The 23478-nt window shown below is 44.8% G+C and overlaps 1 protein-coding gene across 1 annotated transcript in view; it reads right to left on the bottom strand.

The window, feature by feature from the left end:
- BIN1 (bridging integrator 1) overlaps positions 1 to 22645 on the bottom strand; it is a 101273-nt gene extending 78628 nt beyond the window's left edge. The window contains 2 exon segments of the mRNA XM_075756994.1: positions 22546 to 22608; positions 22610 to 22645. Coding sequence (XP_075613109.1) covers positions 22546 to 22608; positions 22610 to 22630 — 84 coding nt within the window. The 5' untranslated portion in view covers positions 22631 to 22645.
- Between the last annotated feature and the right edge of the window lie 833 nt (positions 22646 to 23478).

Raw genomic sequence — 23478 nt, 5'->3', positions numbered from 1 at the left:
CTAGTAATAAACAGAAGAGAATGTCATGTGATTTTCAGCATGTGCTCTGCAGACTTCAAGGCCCATGAAGAACAACTATGGAAAGTAAACTGTATGTTTGGCATTTATAGAGAAGGCCAAACCCCTGGAAAATAAAGTTAGGGCCCCATGGCTCAAGAAAAGGTTTGAAGCCCTGCCCTAGTTCATCTAGAGCATGGATAACACTTTTTTCACGAGGTATATTCCTCATCATGATTTTAAGGGACCCTCCTACAATCCCACTGACACATTTGCAGACTACCCGGCTAAGGGAATGGAAAAAAAGACTTCACCTTAGACACAACAGTCTGGCAGGTCTAACCCCTCCAACAGTACCAGTACCTGGCATGTCTGACAAAAGAACAAGCACCTCATTAGACAAGCAGAAGACAATCTACTCCAATTATGAATAAAGACTTAATCCTGGAGCAAGTGGGGTAAAAAACAAAAGAACCACAGTGATGAGGAGTTTTCTTTCCAAAAACCTTATAAAGATTTTTCTGTTTTCTATAATTCCCAGGCAGGAGTCGGGGGAATTGAGTAACATCCCTTTCCTGATCCCCAAACACAGAGCTGTGCCAGGTCTGCCAATACAGCTGTCCAAACATGGCACATCCCATGTTATACATCCAGTAAGGCTCCGAACCCAGCCACCAACCCTCACGTTCAGCAACACACGTGCTGTGACTGCAGCAAACTGCTGCAAGCAGGCAAAGACATACCTCCCTCCTCAGCACAGAGGGCGTCAGCGTGACGCGTGCTAACCCACACAGATGTCTTTCCAGTACAGTCACATCAGCCTCCTGGGCAGCTCCTATATACTAATTTTGGTTTGGCATGATTTTAATAAAAATGAATCATGACAGCAACCAGCAAGTGTTCCATGGCTGCTGCTATCCACACTAATAGCTCAGGAAAACGAACACAACATGCACACTGCTCCATGCCCTCATTCCCATGAGGCAAGTGCCATCACCTCAGTACTTCTACTATCACCTGCAAGAAAGAGGTGTAGGCATTGAGGCTACCATCAACAGTTGCTGCAGCAGCTGCCCGGTTCCTCACCACACTGGACAATGCTGCAGATACCTGCTGGGCATGGGAGACAGCATTTCGAAGATTAAACGTAAGCTTTTAAGATCTCATTGGCAAGACATGTTCTGCTGCCCCCCTTCCCCACCAGTCACGGACACAGAATAAAACATCCCTGCTGGATCCTGTCCTGCCATAGGTTTCACTTCCCCCTCCTTAAACAGCTCTGTGACCGCAGCCAAGCAAGGAGGGGAACTGGAGTGCTCCCACGGATAGGAACAGAAACCTGAGAAGGGAGAACTTGTACCACTGGGTCGTTCTCCAGCGCATGCCTCCGATCCCAACCTGCTCCTCCAACTCCTCTCCCCAGCAACCACTACGCTTTAGTATTAGAGATGTGCAGCCTGCAGAGCTTTGAAAGTATTCAACGCTAGTACTGCCTAAACAAAGACAGGTTTCAGAGGAAAAAAATAAAAACAAACAACCACACAACTGAGATTTAGCTGTGTAAAGTATCTTTAACAGTGAAGATAGAGAACAGGGAACAAAGTCTATTTGTCCCTATTGATTCACTGTTTGTTATCTGCACCTGGCTATAAAAGGGTCACGTTCACCCAATATTTAGTTTCCTCTTGTGCAAACCTCAGCCTCCACTTTATTCATGCCTTTTCTCTCCTCCCTCTCCCAGAATATGACAATGAGAAACACTCTCTGGCCAGTGCCGCCAGCACGGAGCTGAGGGACACGCACCCCAGCAGGCAGTGAAATCACTGTGTGATACCCTGGGAAGAGGCAAGTGCCCAGAAGCACGTCCGGGCGCATGGCTCCAGCTCCCAACAAAAGGAGCCTTTGTCCCCGGTGGCTTTCAGCACAGCCGCACCAGAATCAACAGGGATCAACTCCAGCAGTGCTAGGAAACAGGATGGGGCAGGAAAGAATAGGCTGGGCTGCTCCTACCTCTGACTTGTACTGAGGGAGGCTGCATGTCCAAGGGACCTGCGCTCTTAAGAAGGGTACCATCATAAAAACCTTCAGACACTGGCAAGGACATGTGAAAGCCATCTTCTGTAGACAGCTTACACATACAAAGCATTCAAAAGTACTGCCACCTAATCACTTCCAGGTGAGAGATCTGATGGTCGCAGTTTCCAGGGTGAAAGATCTGCTCTAATTCATCTCCTGCAAGAAACACCAGGACGTTTCTTTGAAGTACATTCTCCAGCACAGATGGATAGAGCATATCCTCCATCCTCATTTCCAGAACAGACCTATCCTGCTTGAGGGATGAAAAGAAAATTTGCCTTGGACTGGAGAATTCCCCAAAGCACAGAGGAGTCTTTGGAGACACCATAGTTTAATGAATACTTAAAGCTTTCCCAACAAAGACACTGAAAAAGTCTCATTTCCCACTCTCTTTCCTGTCTCTACATCACTGCCTCCCCTTGTGCTAACCCAAGCATTTGAGTGGCCATGTGCTGAACAGGATTGAGAAACAAACCTCCATTAAAAATAGCAATACAGATCCACGTTAAAAGTAACCCATGGTTTCTGATGTCCCAGCCTGGCTCACAAGGGGTGGAACTGATTTTCTCAGCAGCAGTGCTTACTTAGGTCCTCTTACAAAGTGCTGGGCCATTGTTTTCACCAAGTCAGACTGACTGTGAGGGTGGACCTTTGGCTAAAGGACTAGATTCAGTGGCTGGGCAGTTTGAACAGAACGTGTCCCGTTTCTATCCATGAAGTCCTTAGAAAAAAATCAAGGTTTAGACTTGCCAAACTTGTATTTCAACAGAACTAAAAATTCACTCCCATTTCTAAAGAGGGAGAATCACAGCCAAGCTTTTTTCTATGTCAAGATAAGCTGGTGAATTCTGGTCTTGGCATTTCAATTTTTTTTTTTTTTTTTAACTTTTAATTATACAAGGGAGATGGAGATAAGTCAGCCACATTTTCAGGCTCAAACTCATTCAAATTCAAAGTGTTTTAGGAACTAGTTTATTTACTGAAAACTTTGGCTTCACTCACCCAGAGTTATTTCCAAGCCTCAGTTTTTGCACACTTTCTACAATACTTCAAGGTTTCACTGAGATTCAAGTGTTTAGAAACCAAAAAGTGGGAATCTCCTGTTCTAAGCCACATACAGTATGACTCAAAATTATGGGGATCAATCTGTAATGGCAAAACTCCAAAACACTTCTGTGTGCCCAGCTTCCATTTAACTGCTCCACAGAAACAACTCTGGGGCAGACAAAACTCTGATTTTCTACCAGAAGGCATAAAATGCTCCCAGGAAAAGGGGAAAACTTATGGGAAGGCAAAACTCAAAATCCAGAGGTTTCACAGGCATCAGGAACTCAGTGTCATATCTATTACATGCCCTTCATTTAGGTATAGTAAGTACCAAGAGTAACAGGTATTACCGAGCAGGAAACGCACTCTTGAGTATCCTGGGTCCTTAATTCCATACAATCCCTCCAGAGCTCTGAGACTACTGTATATTGCCCAAATCTCTAATTAAACTTCTGGATGAGAGAAGAGCCAATGCACCTTGATATGCTATTTCCTCAGTAACAACCACAGCCCTATGATTAAATGCAGGCTAGGATCAAAGAGGCAGCTTCATTTGGATTCTGCTCTGATTGCACAGCTGCCACAGGCAAAGTTTAAAGATGATGGGAAGAAAAAGAAAAATTACAGCAAGAGGGATCTAGAACAACAACTAAATAGATATTACTGTGGAACAACATGGATCCTGAGAAAGAAGTGTTAGCTTGGAAGAGGAAGAGTTGCCTGTGTTTTGGCTGGTCTAGAATTAGAGGATAGAAAATCCAAAAAGTGAGTTGTGTAATGTGACAGCTTAAGGTTTTCCAAGAGCAGGAAAACACAGTCAAGGCACTTTTTCCTACAACAAAAAGGAGCTGGAAACACAGTGACATGACAAGGCTCCTAGGGTTTCCCCTGGATCTCACTGGGGAAAGCCCTTCTTGGTAGCTGCCTGATGAGGGCATCCAGGCCTTTAAGCACTTGGTTTCCTGCCAAGTATGGTGATGGCTGGAGATTACTGCATGGGGATTAGAAGGAAGATGTGATTGGAAGGAGAAACTTTAATGACGTGTTGCTGAAGTTAGATGCTTGCTAAGCAGATGAAAGGAGAGAAATATATGCAGAATCAGAGCTGATCACCAACATCTTGTGAAGAACCAGTATCCAGCTGCAGCTATTTTTCCACATGCACCTGCCGGTGTACATGAAATGCTAGGACATCTTCCTCCGAACCTTCTTCTGTAACAAAAGAAACAAGTGCATCACACAAAAGCACTGGTACTGCCCCAGTGCACTGCCAGCACAAACCAAAACACTTTCCTTCTCATCTCAGACTCCAAAGCAGGGACATAAACACGCCAAAGACGCTTGCTGAAAGCAGGCAATCTGGCTCTGCTGATCTTCACCACCACAGACAACACAAACCTAATAAATTTCTGCTACAGAGAACAGGGCAGTCTTATCCACATTATAGCAGCACTGTCAGGAAAAGAGCAGGCAGCGTGCAATGGCTCGTTGCACGTACGCACGTATTCAAGGATTTTTTTCACCCCAACACAGAATTACTTTCTCATTATCATTTGCAGATGTCAGAATGAGACCTCTAGAGAACAAATAACTTGCCTGTGGCTATACAAGGAGTCTGCAATAATGATAAGAAGCAACCCTAAATTACATGTAGGTCAATACTAAACATTAACCTTTATTACAGAAGGAATGGAAAAGCTGTCACAGTTCCCTTCAAAACTAGGAAAAGCTGCACTGAAAAACTGCTTTTGTCACAGATGCTCCGTTTGGTTTTGTACAAATCACGATGCCTTTCCATATCATTACCTTTCCTTTTTATCGTACTGGGACTAGTATTCTCACATAGCCCCTGAGGACACACAATAAAAGTCACGTGCATATGACTTCACAACTCAGAACATTGTTCTTTACCATTGCTAAGACTATTGTTATCAGTACATGCTTGCAAGATAAAGATTTCTGACACATAGATAAGCCCAGCTATTGCTGGAGAAGAAAAGACGTTGACTGGGTTCCTGGCCGTCTTTCAGCCTTCCAGGTTTCAAGAACTGGGTGATGATGGTGAAGGCAGAATGAAAAATTCTGTTTACTTTTGCAACCTTGAGTCAGCTTTGCATAGCCTGAATCTCAGCCACACAGGGTCTTTTCCTTCTGAGAAGCAAGGACACCAACTGTGCAGTGAAAGTCAGTCTAAAGGGTTCAAAAGAACATTTCCACATGGTAGTTCTCAAAGTCAGACCTAGTGCTTGAGAGAGACAGCACTGAAGCCTCCAGGATGCATAGACATTAGTCCCAAGATATACTAACACAGGTAAATACACAACAGTTTCTCCAAGCCTCTCATTTTTTCTGCCATCCATGTGTTACTAGCTAGAACTAGTTCTGAAGCCCAAAGAAATAAGTTGCATCAGTCCAGCATGCCTCATGGACAAAGCACAAGGACAGGGAACTGACTGATCTCACATGACCTCCTCCTCTTCCCCCTGCACAACTCTCCCAGAGCAGTCACAGTTGACTTCAGCAGAGGATATCCCAACTTGCACTTTTTTTTCTTTACACAAATGGCAAAATCAATCCAAGCCATCCCTGACTGACAGCTAGAAAAAACACCAGAGAGAATGACAGCAACAAACAGAAAGCAGATCAAGGGAGTTTAGTAAGGAAGCAGTAGAGCCAGACAGCAAAGGCAGCAGAAAGCATTATACATGAATTTTCATCTCTCAGCCTGTCACCATGAAAACAGATCCTGTTTTCATACATCTTCCTCAAGTTACCAGCCACTTGTTAACATCCCTGCTTATCCTGGCCACAGCTTCAGGATAACACACTAAAAATTTATCCAGGTTGGTACATGTGCATGGGGTTAGTAGAAGAGCTATCATTACCACTAGGGTCAATAGTCTATGATTAAAAATATCATCAGAGGGTTACTACAGAAAATTAAGGAAGGTGGCAATGGAGGGAAGAAAGTAAGAATTTGTTCTCTCACCCTTTTCCACTTTTCATCTTCATCATCCAGAGACTCTTTACAGGTGAGCACTTAAAGCATGGCACAAGACTACACATCTTTCGGACCCCAGGTTTCCCCTTCTCATATCTTCCCCAGCTGCTTCACCACAGAAAAGATCTTATCTTTGGGGAGGGAACAGGAAGGGCTTAGATAAATACTCACAGCCCAGTTCTGATACAACCCTACAATAACAAACCAGAGCAACTGAACAATACACTTGGCCTGAATAGGGTTCTCCCTGCTCCAACTTTTTTTTTTTTTAAGGAGAAAGAGATATTAGTCAAGTCTTTGATTTTACAATGTACTAGAGAGCTAAGGCTTACATTAAAAAGACATGTCTTAGTGCCACAGATCCACTAACAGCTCAAGGGGGAACAGAGAAGGAAGCTCTGAAAGCAGCAGGTTCTGAACATGACAAATTCACCTCCAAAAAACAAGTGCTTGTTTCATCTGATGAGGGGAAAAAAATGCTTTGCTTTCTGTTCTCCACCCCACAAAACAAGGAATTAGTCATCCCTTGAAGAGGGCACCTGGTTCCTAAGCATCAGGAGACTGAAAACGCAAGAATGGGTGATTTTTTTCTGGCCCCTTCAACCCTTGACCCTCCTCATTCTGGCTAAAAATATCCATCAATGCTTTTGATACCCTTCCACATCTACAGCATCACTGGCTTCGGACCTGTGCCATCCTTGGGCTCGAAGAATGTGCTGCAGGGTGCTCAGCTGTCCCTTTGCCTCCCGCTGCCCGTCACTGGAGGCTGGCAGGCAGGTACCGCAGGCTCTCAAGAAGGACTTTATTTCCAAGGCCTGCCACTCCACTGTCCCACCCTGATTTTCATTCACAGCCCCATTCATGATGGTGAAACTTTAACTCACCCAGGAAACCAACTTGTGTTACTGTTCCTTTGCTGGACCAGGGGCACACATATCTGGGTCTCCGGGGCTCTGAGGACAGACATGGTCAGCATTGCACAAGCACCCCCTGCCAAGGTCAGCACTAGTGTTAAGGGCCTGTTCAAGAGCAGGACTCGGTCCCTACAAACACATGCTCCAGAAGGACAAGGCAGACCATCACTCTCTAGGGATTTCTTTGGCAATCTCTTTCCTGTTCTTCTAAAGTAGCACAAATTAGGTGAAAACTGGCACTAGTGTCACTTCCCCTGCAGAAAGACTTGTTTACTCCTCTGGAAGCCCTGCTGCAGCCGTCACTCTCTCCTGTTCTTCTTAATTCCAATGCAGAGCTGTCCTGTTCAGCTCCCTAAAACACATTTGATCCTTCTACACAATGAGATCTTCTCCTGTGACCAGGAGAACATTTCCATTCCCTTCCTCATCAAACAGCTTGTACAACTCCCAGCATGCTGCTGGTCTCAGCCACTGGACATCAGGTTTCCAATGGCCAGGTCATTCCTTCATTCCCTTCTGCCACATGGCCTCCTCTGTCCACCACAGAGATGGGCAAATCCTTACCAACTCTACCCACTCATGGCTGGTACAGAGATCGGCCTGCCATGCAACCTCTAACTGCCTCCTATTTGTGATCCCAGTGTCCCACCGGGTAGGACTCCGCGCCTCTTGCACCATGAGAGGGGGCTGGAGATAGAAAACACAGAGGTCTTAGAGCAATTCCAGTTTAGCTGCCAAGATCTGGAGCGACAGAAGGATCCTTTATTTTTTCCACATTTTAGTCCAGAAGACTTTACTGAGTACCTCACTAGTGACAATTTAATGACTCAACTTCCCACGCAAGCATCTTGCTATCTGTCTCCCCAAGCTCTTCAAGGCAAGGACAGTTCCCCCACACCTGTTTCTTTGATTTACTTTTCCACAAGCAGACTGCACCCATTCTGCATAACAAGTCTGCCAACTCAAATTCACCTCCCGAGCATCTATCCCTTCCTCCAATTATCCATTAACTTCCATTAATCCACCCTCCTGGATAATCAGAGTAATGCTCTTTAAGCATGTAACTATGACATGGCAAAGCCACTCTCCGGCTGCAAGCTGCATTAGAGGGCACAGTGACCCTGCAGGTAATGTAATTGGGAATATTACGCTCCAAAACCTCCAAATAGTGTATTTATGGAGTCAGCTCCCCAGAATAAGACATGCGCACTGCAGAAAGGACACTTTTGCTGAAAGAGTTTCCTGGCATACCAAGGGATACCTGGCTGGACAGCAACTTACTGCAGTTCTGAAATGAAGTGTTCCCTCCCGCAACCACCCTGGGCATCTTCTCACCTAATTTAAGAGTGACATTTATCCCTGTGTGGAAGAAAAGCACTTCTCAAGATGACAGCAGCATCATCTTCCCCTCCTTCCCTGCTAAGTTGTTCAAGTCACTGGCATCTATGCCCCTACTGCAGCTGTCAAAGTCAAATACATTGGGATACTGAAGGAGAAGCCACTCAGACTCTTTACCCTCACAACAGACTGCTTTTCTGAACACATGAGTACTCCCAGGGAGCACTCACTTTGAGCAGTAACTGAAAAAGAGGGTCTGGCACCCATTTTCAGGAGAAACCATGGTGCAATATGAACCAGCAGAAGAGGAAAGCTGCTGTTAGCACCCATCAAATACCATGAAATTAAATTAAGGTGGCAAGGAACTGCAACATCATTTCACTTTCTCTTTTGTCTCAGAAAGAGAATCAGTTAGAGTTCATTAATCTGTGCAGCCAAGCCTCACTCCTCATTTCTCTTTACATGCAGTAAGTCACAATCAGTTTACTAAGCACATGAAGAGGCTGAGAGTGGGGGGAGCTTTTTCACCCATGCCTGCCAGCCTGACCTGAGATTACCATGAATTCACCCAGGAGTCTGGCAATCAAGGGTAAAGACAAAGTTTTTTCATTTGACAGTAACAACCAATTTTTGCTGCCACTGAAGTTAAAAACAAATGAAATAGGGGTGATGGGAGCACTAACATTAAGGATGTAATTACTTCAATACAGATTAAAGTCTCTCAAATGACTTTCAGAAATGACCAAGATGTAGCACAAACCTCTTTGAAACTGCTCTCACAACAAAAACACCAGTACAATGTGGGAGGACTGGACCACAGCAACAAAAAGCTGGCCGTGGAAATAAGTGAATATTAGTTGTTTGATCGAAACTGAAATCAGAGTAGAAGCAAAGATCTAGCTTAAAAACCTGTATTTGTTGTTGCAAGAGAAAATTAATGCACCTTCTATATTCTAGCATCAACCGTTTAGAAGGATTTGCTTTCTACAAGAAAGCAGCCGTTTTAGCAGTTTAGGAAAATACAGAGTACATCTCCAGGGTGCAAGAGCTGTTTTCCCCAAGGCAGTTCTACGGCATGTTTACAAAAACACACAAATAAGTTCTCAGCTCTCCAGATGTTTTTGCAAGCATTACCTCTCACCACCTTTGCACATGGCGAATCGGTTAAGCAGAAAGGTTCTCTTACCTATGTAACCACTGACTCAAACCAGCCATCTCCTCTCCCACAGAGAGCACGTGGAAGGACAAGTCTCGAGCTAGTGAACTGGCTGAGGGCCCGAGAGGCATATAGCCCAAATCCTGACGTTCCATGATTTTTTATATTAATATTTTAGCCCCTTGACTGTTTTCAACATTTTAGGTTGTTTCTCCCTCTCCCTCCCCCTCCACCCACAGTTTTTCAATTTAGCTTCTAGCATCATTCAAGTCTAAATTAAAGTCTCGATACAGCAGGAGTGATGCTGTCACAGACAATACAGAAAACCAATTCCTCTTCTCACTGACACAACGTCATAGTTTGGCTTCTGCAGTCATGTTGTGCTCTGCTTACATACTTACATGCAGTTCAGTGTCTGTCTATCCCTAGGCCATCCAAGCACCTTCAAAACCAGGTTCCTTTTAAAGGCTCCTACTGCATTAGGTGATTCAGTCTTGTTATGTTATGTCTATATTTCATTTCTTTATGTAATTTTGCATTATGCCTGCCCTGTACGATAGCTACAGCCCAGGTAAGTACTAAGCTTGTACCCTAGCATAAATTCAAGGGCTGGTTCTTGGCTATAACCAACAGTATACAAGAAACTGAAACAAGAATTATTTCTTGCTTTTTTTCTTCCTCAGATTTATCTATGTTCCCACCCACTCACTCACCCCCAAACATTCGACTGATACATCATCTTCCCTCCAGGTCTAACTCACTGTATTAAGTGGACTTTTTCCCACCCCTCCTATACACGCATGAGCTTGCCTTGCTTTATAAGAGTTTATTGGGAAAACATAAAGCTTTTTATTTGTCTTTTCCTTTGCTTGACAGATTTTAGCAGTTAAAAAGAAAGCATACATATCTCCCTCTCCTAGCCCTTACTCTCAGCCCCCTATTTATCTTTGGGAAGAACATGGAAATGTCCTGCTTTTTCACCCCTTACTCTTCTGAGAATAAAGACAAATCCGAGCAAATGCCATTTAGACTTCACTTTCAATTTTTTCCTCAACTATTTTATATCCTTCAGTCAGGGGTTTCAGAGTCAGAATATAATGGAAAGATAATGTAAAATTAAGAAGTTGGGTGCTAGCTATAGGTCTAGTTAAGCTGAGCTAGGAAAGAGGTCACTGCTCCAGCTCAGGCACCATCCCACTGCTCCGTGGTCCTGCTTATTCAGCCATACTTGCATTGGTCAAACCTGAGCTTACTTCCACTCTACCCTCATCTCAGGACAGATCCTCTCCTGAGCACCCCGAATTGCTAGTCTTTCCCCTGTCACTGTGCTCGTTGCTGCCACCCCCATCCAGAACTTGGATGCAAGTGGATCAAATGCACCTATTTGTGAGGACAGGCCTGAAAGAAAAGCAGGTAAAGCAGCACAATCTGGGGGTGGTAATGGGGCAACAGCATGCAGAAAGGAGGAGAAAAGAAGCAGCTGGAGACGACACATCTTGGTGGCAGATATGGTTTAAGAGTGACGTGAAACCTAAAGTAGCTGGGTCAGTTCAAACTGTGGGTATGACAAAGACAAGATTTTATCTAGAGGCAAGTGGATGAAGACTCGCACAAAGTGCTCCAGCAGCAGGTGTCCAGAGCAGGAAACAAGGCAGCAAAATAACCATCTGGAAGTGGTGATCTCTTGCACCAGACCAAACCAAGAGCCGGACGTAGGCAGCTACCTCAAGAAGTGTGGGAGATTAAGAATCTTAAGAGCTTAAGCCAGAGTTTTCAGACTTTGAATGTTTCAACCTTGACACCTTAAGCAGGTGGCCTGATACCAGAGGTGCTGAAAGCTCACAGCTCCACCAGAAGACACATAGGCTGTATTAAGGGTCAGCTTGACCATTCAGCCTTGGATTGTTGAGTCTGGGGTGCACGAGCTGCACGTCCACCACTCTACCACGTAACTGCCCAAGAGACAGACCACCAAACACGCAGCTGTTAGGTGTGCTTGTGCCATCAAGCCATCCTGGCTATGTGTAGTTGTATGCTTAATTCATAACTTTTGGGCAATTTTGTTTCCATTTGGTTTACTCTTATTCAAAGCAGGCAGCTAAAACCACTGAATTCCCCAGAGTTCCTGCATTTCAGCAAATCAGAGACTGGGGAGAACATGTATCTATCAATATCCTGAAAATAAAGAAGCAGGGAACATGAAACAATCTTCTAGAAAGGTGGTAAAATTTCCACCCTACCTTCTGTCTGCCCCAGCCTTAAGCAGATACCAAATCAGAGACCAAAAAAAGTGGGCACAACTGTGGAGCTGGGTAGTAGCTACATCATAACTCTGTAGTTAATAAGGTCAAATGGCATCACTTAATTCAGCTGGCATCAATGTGACATTCCAGGCAAGGGGACTTCAGCAACATCGATGTCTATTACTTGGCTAGGCATTTAACATAGCTTAATTAAACCCTATCTATAGCCAACAGTAACACTAGTAAGAGGAATAGATAGCATAAATAGTGCTGTTTGCACAAATCCCCCTTCTCAAGTCCTCCACCTCCTCCCCTGCAACACTCATTTTAAGTGCTGATACATTTGCAAGAAGTATTTTTGTTTCTACGCAGGCCCTAATGCAAAATGAAGCAACCAAACTGGGACAAAACATAAAAGGCATTTGGGGCCATGCCTGAGCTGGAGAAAGAGATAAAGGAGCAGGTGTGTGCTAGGAGGGACAGGGGCAGAGGAGCTCTTATAAGGCAGAACGATGCGAGAGGAACTCCAGAAGGGACAGGCTGGGTGCAGAACCCTTAAGAGGTTAGGAAAGCTCCTGTATGCATTCATGACCACCTTGCTGAACAAGGATGGAAGTTTCTCAAATGCAGGACAGATCTGGAACACGTAACATGCATGAGGGGGCAAAGGGAAAGACATGGACATTTGGAATCAGCTGTTGGGACACCCTGAACCAGAAGCGATAGCCACAAAGGATCAGACATGGGGGAAAGAATTTAGAAACTGTGCCCTCCGCAGCCAGGTTGGATTACAGAGTGTGGTTCGTCCCATCAAAGTGGGAACATATGGAGCAACACAGATGATCGGCTCTTCTTGGTTCTTCCCAAGCAGCTTTTGAATAGCTCTTCTTCCTTTCCACCTGAGAGGACTGCCTCTACTTCAGAAAAGCTGAAGGACGAGTAACAGCAAATTTGAGAATTGGGCTTGATGCGCCAAGTTGTCCTGCTGTGAATGGGTGTAAACCTGTCGGCTTCTTTGCCAGAGTACTTGCTGAGAATCTGGACCACAATGTCTTTGGAGGGGAAAAGCACCACAACGCACTTCTCAAAGAGCCTCCTCAAAAATTAGGGCCTCAACTGGAGACTTATGGCTTACAAGAAATTCCAGATAAAACCACCCCAGCTGTACATCGACCACCTTCATCCAGCACGGCAGCACAGGTCTTTTCACCTACTGTACCCACAGCCTCATCGTAAGGGCATCCAGCCCTGGTAACGCACATTTCCTCCCTGAATTATTTATGTTCACTAAGGGTCAGGGAATAAAGAGAGCAAGACTCCAGCTCGGAAAAAGTTCTAGTCTAGCAACTGATGCTGATATCCATTCACAGACAAGTCCCAGACCGTGAGCAACTGGATGTAGAGTACCACTACAGGGCTCTACAATCGACAGATCATGTCACCCCTCTGACTTTCTCCGAATCCCCACCATCACACCACAGTCAGTCTCCGAACCCTCCCCTGCACACACAGCTGATCTTCCTCTCCAAAGCAAGCCAATCTCTTTTTTCACTTTCTTATGTATTTTCATAAAAAAATTTCATAAAAATTTTGCTGCTTAAAAATAGCCTTGCACCCTTGCCTACAAAACCAGCCTTACTAAACCTCTGCAACTATCTGAAAACCCCTTTTAAGTCTCCTGGAATACAGAATTTTACTGAAACAAACCAAAGTATCTTAATTATCTGAGACTGTCCAATATTTACATTAGAATTGTTTCAGTATAGGGAATGGCCTTTTTTGGTAATATATAATACAATCACACTGCAGATACTAACAAATAACCATACTGTCCGTATGCATGATGAGGGAAACATTCTCAAAGTGGGTACATTCTTTCAATGGCTCAAGTTTATTAACACACAGCTAGGCTTGGCTTTTTGCAATAGCTGTTCAGTCTAAACAGACAGAAAAGAGAAAAATCCTTAGTATTCTCCTACTGTAGAAGTCAATTCAACACACAGAAGAATAGTTACTTCATTTCCTCTGCTGAGGAACCTGTACCTTAGGGAGTGTTTCAATGCAGAACCCAAGTATATTTCTCCACCTGAACAAATTTAAACATTTCCTGAGCTCTGTTTCTCTCACACAGCCTGCCATCCCTCTCATCAGAATTTTTTCAAAATATATTTTCAAAGCAACCTTTGAAACATGCTCTTCCCTGCCACAACTACTCAATCCTCTTTTTGGTCTCTTGTGTCAGAATCAACATTTGGACCAGAGGGGTCACGTTCCACCCACAGACAGAGGGACAAGAAAGTATCTCCCCAAGATACCACTCGACTGCCTGAAAATTCAAAATTAATGAGCTGAACATTCAGCTTCCAGAAAAGGAATTCCCTGTATTTTTTAAATACACTACTTTTTCCCCTCAAGTTTTTGCCCTCCCCCCCCCCCCCCCCCCCCCCCCCCCCCACCCCCCAATGACTGAGGAAGTAGGAACAGAAATAAGGTTGGTCCTTCCACACTCAGAATCCCAGAGCTGGTAGGATCAAAAGACTTACTATATGGGCAACATTACCCTAACAGCAGTACCAGAGAGAGCTACAGGACCAGCATTCTGTTAAGGAAAATGATGCAACGATCTACATTTTCAGTAGATGTCAGTCTTTATACCTTATTTCATATATATTCACTGGCACCATTCCAAATAAATCCAATGGGAGATAATTGCTTATTCACTCTTCAAAATAACCAACTCACTTTGAAGGTAAGTCATGCAATATTGTTTCTGGCCTGACAAAAATGTGCAATCAAGCCAAGTAGCATGAAATTAAGAAAAAAACCCAACCACAACCAAAAACATAAACACTTTTAGCTGTGTTTTCAAACACTGTAGTTACTGTATGAATCAAGTTCCCCTTCCGTCCCTGCTGGCAAACAAGCACTGCAGTTCTGTCTAACACAGTTTCAAAGCAGAGTGTTAGCAATTGCCCAGTGAAAAATGTTTGTACTTCAACTATATCAACCTCTAATCTCTCTCTTGAAAAGGTAACTTTGAGAAGAACTGAGAAACTAGCATGAATCTTAAAGCAAGTTTTAACAAAAAGTCCTAAACCTACTTAAAATACCCAAGCCAAACATGATCAATGAAGGACTAAAAAAAAAAAAAAAAAAAAAAATTTCACAACAGGTTACCAGCTTTCTGAATCTGCATGTCAAATCCTTGCAGAGAGGCCAGTACTTCAGACTTTCATATCTGTGTATTATCAAGAGATTAAATGCAGCCCATGGTTTTCACAGAGGGATTAGTTGTTGTTAAGTACTGCTTTCCTCCTTATTGGCAAAGTTTTGCACTCTCCATCCTGCCTGGCAGCCTATATTAAGAACAAAACTGCCACCCAGACCTTTCTCCTTTCTTCTAAAGAGACAAAAAGAAAGGCGACACTAGCTTTTATGACTCTCCTAACTGCACTCCTCTGGAAATGCTGACTTTCAAAAACTTTAACCTGCTAGCTACAGGTCTGAACAAAATTTACTCCATCACAGCCTAAATAGTAGAAAAACCTATACTATACATGTGTATTTGCAGAGGTCTGAGCAAACACAGTACCTATTAATTTCATAAGCTGCTTCATAGTGATGATGTCAGACCTCTGTCTAGGTCTGTGTAATGCCCCCAGCTCTGGCTTCCAAGTCTTCCTCAAATATAACTAGCATCCAAACCCTTCCTGAATGCAAGCTCTCAACATTATTAACGAGAAACTTAGAAAAAAGAGGGGGGGAAGGGGAAAAAAATAATTAAACAACTGTACAACCTATTCAGGTTACAGGCTGTTCCTTCAGACCACAGAACTATAAATCTAAAGAGAGGTACTTTCTGAGTAGCAGCTAAGAAACAAAACTATGCAAACAAGTTAGCATAAGAAAAATGTCACCTAAAACAAGAAAAAAAAAAATCATTAACCCTATTTTCTGCTAATAACTACATTTCCATTTCTTCTCTAGGAATGAGGAACAGGACCTACCCTGCAGTACTTGCCAGCTTTGTGAAGATCAAGCATCTTCAGAGGCTAGCAAAGTCAGGAGATGTTCCAAGGGAAATCTGAACTGTCTGAGGTCCATCAGTCACTTCCATGCACCTGCTGAAAAAACACCTGCCAAGATTTATTCATCCCTTGCACTACTGCCAACAGTTCAGGCATTTCTGCTGAGGTTCCTCACTCCTGTTCTGACAGGATTAAATAGTCAACTAATACAATATTTAAAATTGATTTTAACTAGCAAGACAATGTAAATTACTTTCTTCTCTCTTCCAACTTTCTTCCTGTGAGAGATGCCCCCTTTCAGCTCAGCAGTATGAATGTCAAAATGGTACCAGTTTGCTGGCAGTCATGCATTCAATATTGCAGGTGCTGGAGAAAAGCAAATACACAGTCCCTTAAGAGAAGGCTAAAACACGGGCTGACGTCAAAATGGACCTTGATGCTCTATTCCACCTGCCAGCAGCTCTAAGGAAGCTTTATTCATATTTTAATATTTGTTCCCATTCTCATTGCTCAGGGTTGGAGAATGCAGAGTCTCCTGGTCAACATTAATAGAGTCTTATCCCACATCAGAAGCAGCTGGTTCTGCACACCCCTGGCTTTGCCAGCCCACACAGGGAGCCCTGCATGCTGAGCTGCGGCCAGTTGAAGAAAACAGGGCTGCAAGTCTGCTCTGCTTGGGCAAATCGAGCCTATCTTCACAATAACATCTAGTTGCCATTACAGCACTTCTGGGAAGACAGTCTGATCCCTGCACGTACAGGTAGACAGCCAGGACTATAAGACAATCCTTGCAAAGTTGCAGAACTCACATGGCAGGCAGCTCAGGTGTCTGGTCACTATCACAACAGTGGGAAAGAAATAACAACTCTAACACCTGTCAACCTAAGCCACCCTCTTGTCACTCCAAAATTTCTAAGACCAGAGCTTTATGACACATTTGGTTCCAAGCAACCAGGTCTTGTGTCTCTGTCCAATGAGTCAGAAACAAAGGAAAATTTGCAGTATTCCCAAGACCCCAGTCCAGCTAGATGCTGGACACCTCAGGCTGCATGCAGCTTTCCTGAAAGTCTTGGCTAGCCACGTCATTTGCTAGTCACATGCCAAGAGCATTTGTGATGCTGCAAAAAACATTCGTGCCTAGAAACACAAAACCTAGCTTAACAATCAGTGTGCACGATGGAGGGAGAAGACAGACACAGGTTTGATGGCACCCCCCCAACAGATGACTTCTGTAACACTAGCTCTATCCTGCCTAGAGCCTCACCAAAAGTCTTCATTGACAAAGAGATCTTACAGATCCCTTCTGGTGGCCCTCATCTCACAAGAGCTGCACTGAAGAGGATTGGCTGTAAGACTCACACTTACAGGGAAGATAGTGACCAGGGACAGGTCTGGGCCTTTTCCAATCAGAAAATTCATCCATTCGTGAGATTCTGCTTCTTAAATTAAATACGTGGCCAACACCCAGACAGAGGGGCACCTTCAGCAGGGCACTGTAAGCGCCCCCTGCCAATCAACCATTCCCTGGGCAAAGACACATGTGGAGCCTGGTTCTCTATTCACCTCCTCCCTGCCCCATACAGATTATCTGATATCCAGTAATACAGTCTGAGCTCATACTGGAATCATCTGTACGTTTAGGGGCATTAATTCAGCTCTCCCTCCACTATTCAGTGCCTGTTTTCCAGCAACCTTTAGGCACAAAGTACCTTTTGAGACCCTACCTGTCACCTAAGCCCTGCCTTCTTGAGAAAGCAAGCTAACAGATATAAAGTAAGAAGCCCCTTTCCTGTTTCTGGGGAGTCTCCAGGAAAAAAAGGAAGTTTCATGCTGGGTCAGCAAGAGAATAACTTTTGCAGCTCTTCAGGCTTTTTGTACTTCACTGGCACAACAAGGCAGATTGCATAAGGTAGGATGGTTGGTGGCAAAGCCAAGCAAAAACCAGTAGAAGCTTTGAAGAGATAGAAGGTTCTTGAAGGAAAACCAATAAGGAACTTCCCTCCTCCCAAGTAGGTAGATGTGGTATTTTCTTCTCAATAAGACAGCATCTACCATTTTTTATATAAAGCCTCCCTCCCCATCTGCAGAGGTTCTACAGATTAGGCAGCCTCTGACAAGCCTGAATCCTGAAGACAGCTGTATTTAAATTTGGTTTAAGGTTCTTGGGTGCTGCTCATTGGTATAGCCTCCCACCTGCTTCAACAAGGCTGAGATTTCATTCTTAGGTGTTCCTACTTGCCATGTTCCATCTACTGGAGCATGTCTTATCGGGGGAAAAAAAAAGTCTTATCAGGGCAAACTGAAAATGCATGCCATGCCTTCTGCAAACCCTGTTCTGCCCAAATCACAACCTCCTCATGTCCAGCAATGGATTACAAGGGGAAAGAAACAAAGAGTAAGGTTTTGGGAAAGGAAAAGATCCTTTCTGGACACAGTCTGTGCTGCTACAATTGTTACATGAGGACTAATTGCAAAAAGCATTGGGACATCAGGCCCCAGGGGCCTGCCAAAAGCAGTCCTCCGCATTCCTTTTTAGGGCCAGTGTCCTTGGTTATTTCTCCTTAGTGGGCTGCAAATTCTTTGGCAAAGCCTTTGGTTTATAGGCATATAAATCTTTTTTTTTTCTTTCCCCGCACTGTAGAATGCGGGAATAAGCATCAGCAAGCATGGCTACCAACAGCTACGGTCATACTGGCCCTGTGAGCCCAGGAATACAGCCCAGCCTCCTTGGACTGTGCAGCCAGAGGAGAGCAGAACTTTCCTCTGACAGAAGGTTTAATCAGGGAAACTTTGCAAACATAGATGTGGGTACACATCAATTGGATAAATGAATTAAGCCAAGAACAGAAAGCAGAAGTGAACCCTTATGGCAACACAGCAAGTCAGTGGCAGAGGTCTGTGACCTAAACGATACCTCCAACACAAAGGAGTTTGGATGTCCAAACTAAACTTTGCAGGTCCTGGGACAAAGCCTTCCCCTTTGGTTAGGGACAGATGGAGAAAAGGGATGCCTTGGTTTTGCTGGTACATCAGAGTTGAAACATGAAAAAATATGACAAGCCTATTCACGTTACAGAGCACAGACTCCTCATTTTGCCCAGCTTTGTAATGAAAAAGAGCAAGAGACCACAACTCCCATAGGGTAGCTCTACAAAGGGGAAAAAAAACCCTCATCCCGTTCTACTCTCCACCCAATAAAGGCTCCCAAGGAAAAACCTCTTTCCAACGTCAACTTCACAATTCATCTCCTCGGACGTGCCTATTAATCTGTATGCAATTTAAATTCGCAGTCAGCGCCTGCACAGCCAATACCCTATTTCCACTCTGAATCTCTGCCTAACCTGCTGGAGGAAAGCAGAGCTTGATGCTGTGGACGAGGACCCTCATTGCCAGCCAAGCAACAAACCCCACCCATTTGCTTTCCCCGAAACAAAACCCCCTCCTGGAACCTCGCAGAGGAGTTAACCATTGCACCAGGATTGCATCAAGTCACTGAGGCCACTGTTTTAATTAGTTCAAAGCAGAAATGTTGTGCATGTGCAGGCTGACATATACAGAAATAGGACACTTCGAGCTAAATAAGACTGTGGAAATTGGGGAGATTTTTAAAAATTTCAAAAGTTTAAGATAAAATTGAGTCACATAGCAGAAACACAAAATTTTAACTGAGATGAGATGGATACAGACATAAAAAACCCTTCAAATCCTTACTGGCAAAGTTTAAAAGAGCTTGCAAAACACTAGCTCTCTCCAAGACACCAGGACATTGGGAGACAATTACAATTTTACTCCATTTAAGAAGTTTAGAATTACGAAACATTCAAACCTCAACATCTCAGTCTGAAAATCCTTCAGCTAACTACAGAATGAACGAAGTGCAACTTCCAGCCTAAATCCCCTAATTGTTAGTTACAAAGGACGATACATGAGCTGGAAATGGTTGCATGGGTCCTTTCTGCCAGGTGGGTTCCTCCGGACAGAGGCATCAACTTATTTGATACATTTCACTGGACAACGGGCAAATTATTGCCAAGTATTGAGGCTACCTTTGAATACACAGAAAGGTTAAAAGGATGCACAGCCCATTTGCAAACAGCATCGTTAACCATCCGCCCCATATTTCCTGCAGAATTGAGAAAGTATCTTCCAAAAATAGCCAACAGTTTTGCTGAAAGGCTCAAAACAAACAGTACTTCTGAAGAAATATCTTACATACTTACATAATAGCCATCTCAGAAGGGAAAAAAGGATGTGTACAGTGTTTCAGTGAGAATTCTGCACTGAACAAAAAGACATCATTCTTTGCTTAACACAAGGCTTAAATTCACCATGAAGGAAATTGCTGAAGTCAAAGCCTCAGGCTCGAGTTAGGAGGGAGATTACCCCTCTGAAGGAAGAATTTTTATCCTAGATTCAAATCCAAGAAGGATACGTAAAAGGAACACTGTCAGCTTGTTTTAAGCCTCAAATTATACTAGCCTCAAAAGGAAAGTTCAACCCCACTCAGCATTCTAATACATTTTTAAGTGCTTGTCTGTTGGTACCCAGACCCTACCTCTGCACACTTCTGTTTACCTTTTTTTTCCCCTCTTTAAACACCTGGTCCTTATCTCTAGGCATGTGGTTTACCCTTCCTGCTTAACATAGTGTCACAGTTTAAAACAAAATACCAAGAAACTAATACTAGTATAGCACCATAATCACTGGTGCCTTCCGCTTCCCTTCGTATTCAGCTGTATCTTTCCTCATGAGCTGAAAGTTCAACATGCATGTTTGCTCTCAGTGAAACATCTGTCCTTAGAGACAAGGGTAAAACACCTAACACTCCACGAAAAGGAATTGTTAGAGATGCAGCTGGAGCAGTATGAAGGGGCCAGTCAGACGATGAAGCAAGGAATGCCATTTTTTTTTTTTATTGTTTGAGAGCCCAGAAAGCAAAGTTGTTCATTGCATTAGGATAACAATGGCCGAAGGGCTTAGATTTGCGTGAACTTATTAAACAAGTGCTTTGGGTTTGTTTTCCTTTTCTCCTTGGAGGGAAAAGGAGCTGTGCTTTTTCCTGTGTAGAGACAAACAACTGATTTCAGATGTGCAATTACCGCACTACACAGCTAAGCTCTCTATTATTAGTTATTATTGTTCCCACATCCCCAGTCACCACCAGGAATAAGCAAGGAAGTGAACTGGATCTCCAGTTGAGAGAAATTTGTGGAAAACTCTCTCCTAAGGAAGGAAGAACCTGTGTGTGTTCAGATAAGAAGCCAGGGAAGGGCCTGGCAGGCCACGCCGGCTCCAGGCTGCACCGATAAATACAGTAACTTCAGCAGCAGACCAAAGAGCTCAGCCTTTACCACCTGCCTTTAATATTAACTAAAAATATGGTTGCCATCTGGTGGCTAACACAGAATGAACTTAGCATCTATGATGAGTTCAGGGGTAGACCCAGATGCCAGGAGACAGATTCCTCTGCCCTGTCCCCTCCTGGAACCACAATAAGGGGAAAAACCACAGATGTGGCCACACTCCCTCTCCTCTAAGGAGCAAGCCAGGATCTTGTTGCTGCAGTCAGTTCCATACTGGATCTGCTATTCACCTGGGGTTTTTTTTCCAAGCAATCAGGCAAGTTCAAAGCACGCTTCTAGTCTCAGTAAATGAGCTTAAACCAGTGGAAGCAGTTATGTGCAAAATAAGGCCAACAGGTTTGGGTTGCCATTCTGACCAGCAGCATTTTCTAAGTGTCAGCAACCAGTACAAGGCTCAGGCCAGCACTGCATCCAATCCCAAACTGCCTAGATTAAATCTAGCTGCTAAAGATAACTCCCAGGGAACAAGAGCAGCAGTGGGCAGATCCGTTCACCCCCCCTCCCTTGAAGATGCACCAGTCCTTATTCAGTCAATGTCATCTCACAGCAAATCACTGAAAACCAAGATGAGCCGTGCCCGAGATAAAGCAGCTGATCAATGTCCTGCATAAAACGTCTGATAATCCCTACACAGAGCAGGCATCTGGCATCAGATTCAGCATGCCAGAGAGATGAGCATGACAAGTATACATTGCATATTCCTGGCACCTTTTGCTGGCACAAGGGTAGGTGGAGAGCAGCGACAGGGCTCCCGGGATTCAGAAAACACCCCTCCCTCATCAGGACATCGGCACAATTTTCAAAGACAGTATGGTTTTTCCCTTACCACCGTTCCAAAATCTGGAGCTCAAGGTCAGTAAAGCAAGTAACGGAATACCATGGTTTGTGGTTAGAAGCAAGTGCCCGTCTCCTTTTTCTCACCTTCTTTAAGGTTACGTATTTAGCGCTATTGCAAAATACAGTACCGCTCCTTGAAACTGCCGCATAAAGCACAACCTAAATACCATAGAAAGGAGGTCTCCTCCTGCTGAAACAATAAGCATCTGCATATTTAAAACAAACGTGCGGCGTTCTGTCCTCCCTCCCTCTCCGTGTCTCCAGCTGAATCCGATGCCATGTTTCTGCTTATCCTGAGCGTGCCGAGGGATGGTAAAACCCTTACAGCTCACAACAGCGATATTTTTGCCTTCTCAGGATGCAAAGGAGCCCTAAACCCGCAGGCAGGGAAGGCAGCTGCCGGCTGCACCCGCCGCGAGACGCGTCTCTGCTTTAGGGAGGGGGGTGTCATCCCCGGTACCCGCATCGCCCCCCGCACGGCGGGGAGGAGGAGGCGGAGGCGCGGCGGCGGCGGCGGCCGCCCGCCCACCCCCCCTCTGCCCTACCTTCTCCTGCGCCCGGGTCAGCTTCTTCTGGACGTTGCTGGCGATCTTCCCGGCGGTGACCCCCCTTGCTGCCCAGCTCGGCCATCTTGCCTCCTCTTTTTAACGGGCGGCTGCGAACGACGGGCCGGCAGGAAGGGGGGGAAAAACCCGGCGGGCAGGCGATGGCCCCGGCCGCCACCGCCGCCTGCCTCCCGCCCCGCCCGCCGCCTTTAAAGGGACAGTGCACTCCGCGCCGCCTTAAAGGGGCCGCGTCGCCCCGGGATGGGGGCAGCAGCGGCACAGCCCGGCACCCCGGCTGCGAGGGGTGCGATTGCTGCTGCTGGCAGCGGGGGAGAAGAGCTGGGGGCAAGCGTTTGCCATGTTCCCCCCCCACACTGCTTGCCGTCTCCAGGCCCCCAGGGTCGGCAAGCAGGGTGGGAAAAGCTGGGAAGCATCGCAAGGAGGGAGGTGGGATGAAGGGAGAGACGCCGAGGGGCATCCCGGTGAGAAGGAGCTGTGCCTCCCACACTGGAGCCGCTAATACTTCAAAACAGCGAAATGAGGAACATTACATAGAGACGCTGGCTAATGGCTATATTAGTTTTTTTTAGTAGCCACAATTACAGAGTGCTGCACAGTAACAAGTGATTAATCTTAGGTAATGGTACCAGTTTGCTGTTGTCTTTCATCCTGCAGCAGAATAGCATTCTTAACTTGTTTTAAGAGATTTGTACCACTACTTGCTGTCACTGATTGTCCATACTCTTAAATTTATACAACAAAGGTACTTTTCAAATTATTCCTGGATCTTTACAAACACAATGTAAGAAAATTACATTCGGGGGGGGGGGGGGGTATCTGTAAGTGAATCAAACCCTTGATTTTAAAAAGCGAGCTGAAATTTCAGAAGTTTTCATCCTTTAATGTACCAACCTATCATGGGACCCAGGTAAA

Source organism: Balearica regulorum, chromosome 6 (genome assembly GCF_011004875.1).
Source record: "Balearica regulorum gibbericeps isolate bBalReg1 chromosome 6, bBalReg1.pri, whole genome shotgun sequence".
Classification (NCBI taxonomy): Eukaryota; Metazoa; Chordata; class Aves; order Gruiformes; family Gruidae; genus Balearica; species Balearica regulorum.
The sequence above is the reverse complement of the archived record's forward strand: the minus strand, read 5'-3'. Positions and strand labels throughout refer to the sequence as shown.